General features: G+C 42.3%; 1 protein-coding gene across 1 annotated transcript; it reads right to left on the reverse strand.

Annotated features, from left to right (window-relative positions):
• Window positions 1-7,943: 7,943 nt before the first annotated feature.
• LOC137398198 (uncharacterized) lies at window positions 7,944-10,442 on the reverse strand. The gene is made up of 6 exons (XM_068084305.1): window positions 10,420-10,442; window positions 10,231-10,310; window positions 10,063-10,142; window positions 9,808-9,818; window positions 9,073-9,713; window positions 7,944-8,008 (listed from the first exon to the last, which is right to left on the reverse strand). Exons 1-6 carry the CDS (start codon window positions 10,440-10,442, stop codon window positions 7,944-7,946), a joined length of 900 nt encoding a protein of 299 aa, XP_067940406.1.
• Window positions 10,443-11,874: the final 1,432 nt, after the last annotated feature.

Consider the following 11,874-nt stretch of genomic DNA (forward strand, 5'->3'; position numbering starts at 1 on the left):
ATTATGGAAATTGGGGCAAAAATCTCACGCATTTCTCACCCATTTTCAGTTTTTCTTTGGGGTGATTGCGTGAGTCTCACGCCCAATGCGTGAGAGTTGGCAGGTATGAGCACGGTTGCGCTCCTGTAGTAAACCTAAAAATCGCAAGTGCCGTGATAGCGAGTAAACTATGAAATGAATGGATGTCCTGAAAAAGGTCATGGGCGAGCAACTCAATAGTCGTTCATTGTCAATGGACATTGTGAACTATGGCTAATCTAGTTCGATGATATCACATCTCCTTTTGTTTGTTTGGTGCTGATCTTTTACCAGGGGTGTTCAGTGGATTTTGGGAGATCCCGTGAGGCCAAACCCTCAGCAGCCTGTATAGCCTGCAGGCGACTACTTGCTGGTCTTCTGCACTCTCAAGTGCACATGGGTAAACATGGGTTTCCCCCAGAGTCTGGTGTCTCTGTGAGTAGAGCCTAGTAACTCTACTTTGCTTCTAGGGCGCTTTGGTACTCTGGGTATCCTTGGAAACGCGAGGTTTCGGAAAAGAAGTCTGGGAACTCCTTTAAAAGGGTTGAGAGTCTAGGATCTCTCCAAATGTCGCCGAGAGTCTGGAATCTCTCCGACGTGACTTTTCCCTTGTGAAGCTCACACCGCGCTTTCACCTGGACCGAGCAACAGGTCCTCGTTGGCGGTGTCCATGTCCTCTCTCTCCTCCGCACAGTCTCCTTCTAGAGAAAGGTCTCTGGCTTCGTTGGTTGGTTCAGCGCGGTCTCCTGTGGACAGGTTTCCGGCCGAAGTCCCCTGCTCAGCACGGTCTCCTGCAAGCAAGTTTCCAGCCGCAGTCGCCTGTTCAGCGCGGTCTACTGTTGCGGGGTCTCCGGCTGTGGCGGAGGACGTGGAGCCACCTCCTTCCAACGGAAGACTTTCTATTTTGAGGTGGTCTCTTCCATCGTCTCCACTAGATGCCTCGCTGCTGTCCTTGGCAGGGGACGGCGGTGGCATGTCGGAAGCCGCAAGTGTTTTCTGAGACGCGGTTGTCTAGGGAGCCATCCGGGGACTAGGGGAGCCAGCTGAGGCCAGGACTTCCCGAAGAGGGCGAACTCGCTCATGCTCCCACCTCTTTGCGTGGAGCTCACTCTCCCGTCTCTCCAGCTCTTTCATTTCCCTGTCGTACCGCTTTTTTAGTGCAGCACGTTCTTCTCTGAGGGCCCGCAGGTCTCCGTCAAAATCAGTCTGGGGACCGGAGTCCCCCTGATCATTGCCTGGATGTCTTCCAAGGTGAAGACATCGGTGGCACTTGCAGCCTGTCTGGCTATGGGTGGGTTGTACGGAGTACGGGATGTCGCGTGTCGCCTGCTCCCACCTTCCTCCCGTCTTTCCACCTTTCGTTGGCCTGAGGCCTGTCCCGTTTTTGAAGGATTACCTGCAGGTACTGGAGGCCTGAAGGGCTTTCCTCCTCTCCTTCTCGATGCGTTCCGGCAGACCTGTACTGTGTGTCCCTTCCCCACACATGTTGCAGACTATGCGGGGGCACCGTTTCCTCTCGTGACCCACCTGCCTCCACTTCTTGCACCTGACACGGGTGCACCGGTCGGTTGCGTGGGAGGTCTCTACACATCTCCAGCATCTCGGGCAGTCCTTCCCCAGGTGATCTCCTGACTCCTTGCAGTGTGTGTTGGGACACTTCATAATATTGGATCGTAGATTGGATGTAGTAGAACTTAGTAATCTACAAAAGGAGAACACTATTTATAATAGAGAAACCCATCTTGCCTCTTTGTCAAAAGCCATAGGTCAAGAGGGTAGGAAAATCCTAAGATCGTTGGGTTTTGAGTCCAATAACCCGGACTCAACATTCAACCAGGCTTGGGGCCTGCTGAGAGGGCATTATGAACGAGAGGAAAATGTCTACGTCAAGACCCAAAAGTTTGTTTCTGCGAGACAACTTGCGGGAGAAGATGACAGAGATTTTCTCCTCAGAGTAGAACGGCTCAGTAGGCAGCTCGATTTTGGTAGGAATGACAATTCACGTAGGAGCTTTGCCCTAGTCAATGCCGTGAATAGACTGCGCGATATAAAATTGAGTAGGGAATTAATGGCCCAAAATGATCTGGATTTGGAGAGGTTGACAAACCTTCTTCGAACCAGAAATGTAGCACAAGAGGCTTCAGAGATGATCATGGCGGAGTCTAGTTCGACTCGACCTGCTGCAGCCCAACTTAGTGCGACGCAGGATGCTGCGGTGCCGACCCCAGGGGCTCGTGTCTCTTCGGAGGCAACAGGCGGTGGGGCTGGGGCACAGCAGCGTGTCAAACAGGAGGTTGGCGAGGTACGGAGGCGAGAGGACCGGGACTGTTGGCAAAAGAGAAGCGATGGTAGCAGTGACGGCTACAAGGATCGTGGACATCAAGGGCGTTACGATGGCTACGGACGCGGCTCTAGCAGCCGTGAGGGTAGTCAGGAATGCTTTGGGCGTCGTAGTGCCTAAAAAGGCGGCTCTAACAGCCGAGAAAGTAGCCACGAAGGATGTTATCGCAATCGCCGTTATAGTGTTAACAGCGATTCAGACGACCCCAAGGACCGGGTGGGCAGGAATAGTTACCGGCGGAGGCGCCGTGACTCCCCCTACCGGAGAAGCGATGACTGTTGTTATGAGTGTGGCGCAGTGGATCACTTTGTTAGAGATTGCCCCCAAGTTATATGCAATGTTTGCAAGAAACTTGAGCACATGGCAGGTGCATGCGGCAGACCAAACAGGTGCTGTACATGCGACGGCAAATATCATGCGGAGAGCGAGTGCCCCTTTAAATCAGGGAAAGACCTCAATAGCGATAAAAAGGTTAGGATAGTTTCTAACCGGGACTCTAGTTGACTGGCTGATGATTTCAGACTCGCGCTCTCGGTCTATGGCCAAGACGTTCCTTTCTGTCTAGACACCGGGGCGGATGTCACTGTGTTGACAGAGGGAACTCAAAAGTCTTTGGACTTGCCGCTCTCTCCTAATTCCACAATTTTTGTTGGCGCAGGTGGAAAGAGGTTGAGTGTGGCAGGAGTTGCTGATATCAAGATCAACAGCAAGCGAAAGTTCACTAATTGCAAAACACATGTGGTGCTAGGTGCTAATAGAAATTTATTGGAAGCACAAGAAATTATAGACTTAGGTCTTTTAGCGATTGTCAATGCTATAAACATTGAGGCATTTGATCCAGTAAAGGAGTTTTCTAGGCTCTTTCAAGGGCTAGGAACGATGCCAGGCTTGTTTAGCATTGAACTAAAAGAAAGCACTGAACCTTATCATCTTTTCTCTCCGAGGCCTATAGCTGCCGCTCTTTATGACAAGGCAAGGTCTAAAATAGAGAAGATGTTAGCGCTGGGAGTTATTGAGTCAGTAGAACAACCATTTGATTGGTGTTCGTGACTGACCATAGCTCCAAAACCTAATGGCGCTATTAGGATGTGTGTAGACCTTACCCACCTCATTAAAGGGGTGAAAAGGGAGACATATCTACTCCCAAGGGTCAGTGACATGTTGTCAAGACTGGCCGAGGGTCGTATTTTCTCCAAGGTCGATGCAAATTCCGGATTTTGGCCAGTCAAGCTCGACCCTAAAAGCAAGCTACTGACGGCGTTCATCTTTCCATGGGGTAGGTATTGTTTTAAACGAATGCCCTTCGACATATCGTCAGCTCCTGAGTATTACCAAAGGGGCATGGAAAAGATATTAGGTCAGATGGACGGAGTTATCTGTCTAATGGATGATGTCTTAATCTTCGGTAAGGATGAGACCACTCACTGGAAACGGTTGAGAAAGGTTCTATCCAAGATCGAAGCTGCTGGAGTGACACTTCGCGAAGACAAATGTGAATTTGGCTGTACTTCCGTCAAATTCCTTGGACATTTTGTCAGCGCTGAAAGTGTAAGGCCAGACCCAGACAAAGTAAAAGCAATTTGTCAGTTAAATCCCCCAGAAGATAAAAAAGCTGCTAGGCGCTTCATCGGCATGGTTAACTATCTCGGCAAGTTTTCCAAAAATTTGTTGGGTTTAGCTATACCTATTCATGCAGTAGTGGGAGTGCGCAGCATGTGGCTGTGGGGCAGTAGTCAACAGTTGGCTTTTGAACAGATCAAACGGAAACTGTCACGAGCCCCTGTGCTATGTGCATTCGACTTGAACAAGCTGCATCGCGTGTCAGCAGATTCAAGCCAGTATGCTCTCGGTGCTGTGCTATTACAGCAGACCGAGCTGAATACTTGGCAACCAGTCAAATACGCTTCACGCAAATTGACTGAGGTCGAAACTAGGTATGCAATGGTCGAAAAAGAAGCGCTGGCAGTCACATGGGCCTGCGAAAAATTCGATTATTACCTAGTAGGTCGATATTTTGAGGCAGAGACAGTCCAAAAACCTTTAGTCTCCATCCTTGGTGACAAAGATCTGTCTAAGCTACCTGTGCGGGTACAACGGTTTAAAATGAGGATGATGAGGTACGGGTATTCAATTTTTCATACCCTAGGACCTCAAATGTACTTAGCAGACACACTGAGTCGGCCTAGCGCCGCTAGCAGTGAAAACATAGGTCACTGTTCTGCAGTGGAACAGTATGTCGAGACACAGGTTGCAGAGATGCTAGATCGGTGTAGGCGAACTGAGTTGTTTGACGCCACTCGGCGAGACACAACATCCAGAAAATGTTTGGAATACCTTGCGAAAGGGTGGCCAGACAAAAAGAAATTGGATGCAGAGCTCGCTAGGTTGTATGGTAGTCGTGATACGATTACGTCATACCAGGGTCTAATTCTGTTCAAAGGCAGAATTTACATTCCGAATGAGTTGAGGCCCATTTACCTGGCACGGTTCCGTGAAAGCCATCAGGGGATCAAATAGATGCGAGAAAAAATGACGCAATTCACTTGGTGGCCCTCAATGAGTGGTGATATAGACCATTATGTCTCTCGATGTAATGTCTGTATTAGACACTGTTCTATCAAACACCAGCCCATGGAGCATGCTCAGCTTCCTGAAGCTCCTTGGTTGGAGATTGGGTGTGATGTTATGGAACATCAAGGTAACTGGTACCTAGTCATGATGGATTATTACTCCAGATGGATTGAAGTACCTCGGATTCGAGCTCAGACTTCTTGTCTTGTAATCCAGGCAATGAAGCCGGTGTTTGCCAGGCTGGGGGTGCCAAAATTAGTCAGGAGTGATAACGGACCATGTTTTTCTAGCCAGGAGTATCGCAACTTTGCGCAAGCATGGGGTTTCCAAATAGCCACCAGCAGCCAAAGGTTTGCGCCATCCAACGGACTAGCAGAACGGGCAGTCAAAACCGTCAAACGGATGTGGGACATGTCAACGGACAAGGACAAATCACTCCTTGATTACCAATCAACATCCCTCAAATCGAGTTACTCCCCGAGCGAGTTAATGTTTGCTAGATCGATCAGGACAACGTCGAGAAAACCTGTTCCCCGAGTTGTAGATTACAATCTATTAGAACATAAAGAACTCGAAGCCAAAGAGGCTAAGCGTGAGAAATGGAACGCTAAACACAGGGCTAAGCCTCTGTCAGACCTCCTACCGGGGCAGCGGGTATGGGTTAATGCTCCATCCGATGTCGGTAAAGAAGGGGTTGTAGTCCGGGCTGACAGCTCTCCGGAGAGCTATTGGGTTCGCGTAGGACAGAGCGACCTTCGTCGCAACCGTAAGCATGTATTTGTGCTTTCCGACTCTGATTGTAGAGATGATGACTACTTTTTCATACATCCTACCAGTGTGGGGAATGCCGAAGAGGCAGCCGTGGGTAATTTAACTACTTAGATTATTACTGGTTCAGGCACTAATGAGGTGCTATGCTGTTGTAAGCTATACTAATATTTACCAGTCAAAATTACTTTTTTATTCTGTAAGTCTAACAACCACATAAAATACACAACTAACAAAATTCTAAAACAATAATATTAATGACAAAATGTTAAAATAGCTAATGGATTTTACACCTTTGCTCAAACAGTCATCCATGTTTCTTTGCTCAGTCCCGCATGGCTGTGAGTTTTAACAGTCAAACGATAGCTGTGACAGTTCATAGGTAGAGAGTTTCAAAGAGGCAGGTGGTGGGAGAAAAGAGACACTACAGGCAGGAGAGAGACGCTTCTCTGCAGGCAGAGGGGGAAGCGCCTAAGCAGGACCGCGGGAAAGAGGCGCATTCATTAAAGCTGTTTTTGTTATAGATATCTAGCTTTTGGGAAGGCTCCACTGTGATTCCTAAACATTGAGTGTTAAAGGTTCAAAGCAGCTTCATTTCGGGTGTGCGGAGATATCCTTTTGCGCAAGTCTTTAGCTGGTGTATGTGATGTAGGCATGTTGTGTAGAGCTTTTGATTTACTCTTGGTATCTAGGTGGTGTCTGACAGAGGTTGGCAGATCTTTTTATGTGTTATCATTTGGTTTGTGTCCAATGTTTTTTTGGTGGTTTCTTGGTGATGGTTGTTGGTAGTTTGAATTGTTTCGACTCCCTTTGGCATGTTTTCCTCCTAGTATTGACGCAAGTTTTTAGACTGATTTCTCCAATTTTTAGGATGCTAATTTGTTTTTGACGTTTTTTAGTTTTTGGATTTTTTTAATGTTTTCAGGCTTCTTGCTGCCTGTATGCATTAGAAACTTATCCTGTAGTCTGGTTGCATTCATTGTTGGTATGTTGTTTTTGTGATATCTTCAATCACCAGCGTGATGTGTCTATGAAGTTTAGTGATTACAAATGACATTTACAGTTGGAAGTATGTGTGTCTGAGCACATCAGCGATTAAGCTCTTTAAATTTTCAAATAATAAAACCTTGTATTTTAAATTTGTAGGAACCTTGTCGAAAGTGCCCATTAAAGAAAGATCAATCATTGCTATCACTGTTTGTGGGAAATGATTGTGCAATTCAGAAAGTGAAAATATAACCTACTGTGTAGATCTAACCCTAACCACCGTCTCATCACCTCTTCATCACTCTCATCGCCACTGTATTGCCAAACCTGCATTTATTTTATTGAATTTCCCTATTTTGTTACTTTAGCTTTTTATGTTCAATTTACTTGTTACTTCTATTTCCATAGTTGTTACTTTTTTTCCATAGATTTGTATAATATATTTGTCTCAGTTTTGGATCATTACCTGAAGAATTTGATATTAGTACTTTAGGTTGCGAAATAAATTAAAGAAAATACAATGTTTTTTAGAGATATTTAGTTGAACATACTATGTTTTATTATGGAGATATTTGCTTCAACATACAATGTTTTGTTATGGAAATATTTGCTTCAACATACAATGTGTTTTAATAGCGATATTTGCTTTAACATACAACGTTTTATTATGAAGATATTTGTTTCAACATACCATGTTTTATTATGGAGATATTTGCTTCAACATACAATGTTTTGTTATAGAAATATTTGCTTCAGCATACAATGTGTTTTTATAACGATATTTGCCAATTATAGATGGTGTGTCTAATTGTAGGTGGGTCTAATAGTAGGTGTGTTTAATTGCTTGTCTGTCTAATAGTAGGTGTGTTTAATTAAATAGTTTTGCCATATCTATAATAATTATTTGCATTAAAATCATTTGATCATTATTTTTATTGTAATTGATTATTATAACGTATTAATCAACTGTCAAACCTCAACAAACAAAATAAATCCATCCTGGTATTTGCTTTGTATATATGTCGTAACCTTATGTTAGTATAACCTAATAATGTAATTATATTTGTATATATATACATGTACATTGTTTTTGTTGAATTCGTCAAAGAGCGCAGTAAACTTCACAAACATCATTCAGTAACAGGTAGAATTCAAACAAACGCATAGTATAAATTGACAAAAAAAAACTAAATGTAATCTAAACTTTATTAAGAAACCAAATTAAATAGTTTATGATCAGAAAAATATGATTTCTCAGTCACATGATCTTTGTTAGCCACCTGACCTTCATGTTAAGGGCTGGTAGCCTTGACTGTGCATAGTCTGAAATCGTGGCATACTAAGCTAATTTCACTTTAACTACATGGCCTTTAAATTAACCTGATTTACCTAAATTTTTGCTTTTAGGTTTGATATTTTTAAAAAATTTCATTATTGCTCCTAGTTTTCCTACTTTTGCTAATTTCATGCTTCCAATTTCCCATATTTTTGTTTACCTCAAAAATATCATTCATAGTATTTTAAAGAATTGGGCCATAGTCATCAATCTCATGCTTTTCTGTGACTCCTGGTTATAAGTTTACAAAAATATTACCTCCATCAGTATTCCAACCACCTGCACTGATCTTGATTTAGTCCAGTAGTTTTAATATTGAAGTATAAAGTTGTGAATGGCTGTTTAATAGTATTCAAGTGACACAGAAGCAAACTATGTGAAGGTGAACTATGTGAATATGAACTATGTGAATGTGAACTATGTGAATGTGAACTATGTGAAGGTGAACTATGTGAAGGTGAACTATGTGAAGCTGAACTATGTGAAGGTGAACTATGTGAAGGTGAACTACATGAAGGTGAACTATGTGAAGGTGAACTATGTGAAGGTGAACTACGTGAAGGTGAACTATGTGAATGTGAACTATGTGAAGGTGAACTATGTGAAGGTGAACTATGTGAAGGTGGACTATGTGAAGGTGAACTATGTGAAGGTGAACTATGTGAAGGTGAACTACGTGAAGGTGAACTATGTGAAGGTGGACTACGTGAAGGTGAACTATGTGAAGGTGAACTATGTGAAGGTGGACTATGTGAAGGTGAACTATGTGAAGGTGAACTATGTGAATATGAACTATGTGAATGTGAACTATGTGAAGGTGGACTACGTGAATGTGAACTACATGAATGTGAACTACGTGAAGGTGGACTATGTGAAGGTGGACTATGTGAAAGTGAACTACGTGAAGGTGAACTACGTGAAGGTGAACTATGTGAAGGTGAACTATGTGAAGGTGAACTATGTGAATGTGAACTACATGAATGTGAACTACATGAATGTGAACTATGTGAAGGTGAACTATGTGAAGGTGGACTACGTGAATGTGAACTACATGAATGTGAACTATGTGAAGGTGAACTATGTGAAAGTGAACTATGTGAAGGTGAACTATGTGAAGGTGGACTACGTGAATGTGAACTACATGAATGTGAACTATGTGAAGGTGAACTATGTGAAGGTGGACTACGTGAATGTGAACTACGTGAAGGTGAACTACATGAATGTGAACTATGTGAAGGTGAACTATGTGAAAGTGAACTATGTGAAGGTGAACTACATGAAGGTGAACTATGTGAAGGTGGACTATGTGAAGGTGGACTATGTGAAGGTGGACTACGTGAAGGTGAACTATGTGAAGGTGAACTACATGAATGTGAACTATGTGAAGGTGAACTATGTGAAGGTGGACTATGTGAAGGTGAACTATGTGAATGTGAACTACGTGAATGTGAACTACGTGAAGGTGAACTACATGAATGTGAACTATGTGAAGGTGAACTACATGAATGTGAACTATGTGAAGGTGAACTATGTAAAGGTGAACTATGGGAAGGTGGACTACGTGAATGTGAACTACGTGAAGGTGAACTACATGAATGTGAACTATGTGAAGGTGAACTATGTGAAGGTGAACTATGTGAAGGTGAACTACGTGAATGTGAACTACGTGAAGGTGAACTACATGAATGTGAACTATGTGAAGGTGAACTACATGAATGTGAACTATGTGAAGGTGAACTATGTAAAGGTGAACTATGGGAAGGTGGACTACGTGAATGTGAACTACGTGAAGGTGAACTACATGAATGTGAACTATGTGAAGGTGAACTATGTGAAGGTGAACTATGTGAAGGTGAACTACGTGAAGGTTAACTATGTGAAGGTGAACTATGTGAATGTGAACTATGTGAAGGTAAACTATGTGAAAGTGAACTATGTGAAGGTGAACTACATGAAGGTGAACTACGTGAAGGTGGACTACGTGAATGTGAACTACATGAATGTGAACTATGTGAAGGTGAACTACATGAAGGTGAACTACGTGAAGGTGAACTATGTGAAGGTGAACTATGTGAAGGTGAACTATGTGAACTATGTGAAAGTGAACTATGTGAAGGTGAACTATGTGAAGGTGAACTATGTGAAGGTGAACTATGTGAACTATGTGAATGTGAACTATGTGAAAGTGAACTATGTGAAGGTGAACTACGTGAATGTGAACTATGTGAAGGTGAACTATGTGAAAGTGAACTATGTGAACTATGTGAAAGTGAACTATGTGAAGGTGAACTATGTGAAGGTGAACTATGTGAAGGTGAACTATGTGAACTATGTGAAAGTGAACTATGTGAAAGTGAACTATTGGGAAGTTGAACTATGTAAATTTGTATTGATTTACAGAACTGCACCACTTGAAGACATTTCGTACATTGAAAATCACTTCAGATGTGAAGACAAATATTAGCTCAATTTTCACATCGTACTTTGAAAATATGAATTGTAGTGTTGATCGTAAGACAATCTTTGACTGTAAAATATTGACTTTGGTGTTTTCACAGTAACTGCCGCACTCACATAATAGAAATTAACTGATAATTATTTCAGCACTGAATAATATTATTATAAGAAGTTAACAAATATTTGTGTAGTCGAATATTATGAAGAATTATTGCCATGGTTTAGTATTCGCAGGAGCCCGATCCCTAAACACAAGGTAGAGGGTCGATTTGTTAAAAAGTCCTTGTGATAGGAAGGACATCCAAGATGAGATTTATTCATCTGCCAGATTTAATAATGCAGACGTGGTTGATACTTTCTCTAAGCTAAAAAGAAAACAAGAACATATAAAAGTTAATTTTTAATTCCTGTTTTTGGTGTGTTCTAAAAATGTCCAAGTTCTTTTCTTTAGCTCTTGTAATCTGTCAAGAATGAAGGACAGTCATTATACGCAAGTTACTTGGGTAAATCACTACATTTTCAACTTAATAAAAAACTTAAGTTCAAATACATGTACCATAAAACCTCTAATTGAACACTACCTGTATTTGAACGATGGCGTACAGATAGAGGTTTTACGTTACACTGCATGGTCATACTAGCGCAACATTAGATGATTTTAACAAGTAGCATGTCCTGTTGTGACCTGATTTCACCTGTTGCAGCCGTTTTGACCTGTTGCAATCTGTTGTGACCTGATTTCACCTGCTGTGACCCGTTGCAACTTATTGCGAACTGCTTTGACTGGCTTTTACGTGTCATGACCTACAACAATATTTACAGTTACTCTCCAATCAAATTGGCAGATATGTTCAAAATACTTTGCTAGTTAAATTTTTAATATTGTATGTTCACTTGTGTGATGAAAGGTAACTCTTAGACAAGGCAGAAAAAATGTATTTTATTAGTTTCAAAATTGTAACAGATTGCGTGACAGTTTTAAAATTGTCAGTTTAAAAGAATATACGACTACAACATGGGTCACTCATGTGATCGCTGATTGCCTTAGAGACTAGCGCACAACCACCTGATGAACATGTCTAATAAGCTACAACAACCTGCTGAACATGTCTAATAAGCTACTGTTGGTGTTTGGGTCTAGGCTGATCCTTCGATCAATTGGACCTGGCTACAACTAAAAATTACAATGCTTTGTGTGTTAGTCCTTTGCATTTTATAAGGTTGACTTTTCGTGATGGAAATTTGCTTTGTACCTTATAGTTCACACCGCATGTCTGGGAAAGTAACTCCAAATTTGAACTATTCACTCAAGCAGTTTTATTTGTGAAAAATATTTGCTACTTTGTCAACTGGTTCAATCTTAGAGCAGTTAAATTCATTACTCGTGATAAACTAG

This window comes from Watersipora subatra, chromosome 6 (assembly GCF_963576615.1).
Source record: "Watersipora subatra chromosome 6, tzWatSuba1.1, whole genome shotgun sequence".
NCBI lineage: Eukaryota > Metazoa > Bryozoa > Gymnolaemata > Cheilostomatida > Watersiporidae > Watersipora > Watersipora subatra.

What these genes read in the sequence shown, in the direction of transcription:
- LOC137398198 (XM_068084305.1), bottom strand. Translation starts at nt 10,442, where the DNA reads ATGTCTTCAAGTGGTGCAGTTCT. An exon ending in TTCACATAGTTCACATTCAC is followed by an intron (nt 10,143 to 10,230) that starts GTAGTTCACCTT and finishes ACCTTCACATAG; the next exon opens with TTCACCTTCACATAGTTCAC. An exon ending in TTCACATAGTTCACATTCAT is followed by an intron (nt 8,009 to 9,072) that starts GTAGTTCACATT and finishes CCACGATTTCAG; the next exon opens with ACTATGCACAGTCAAGGCTA.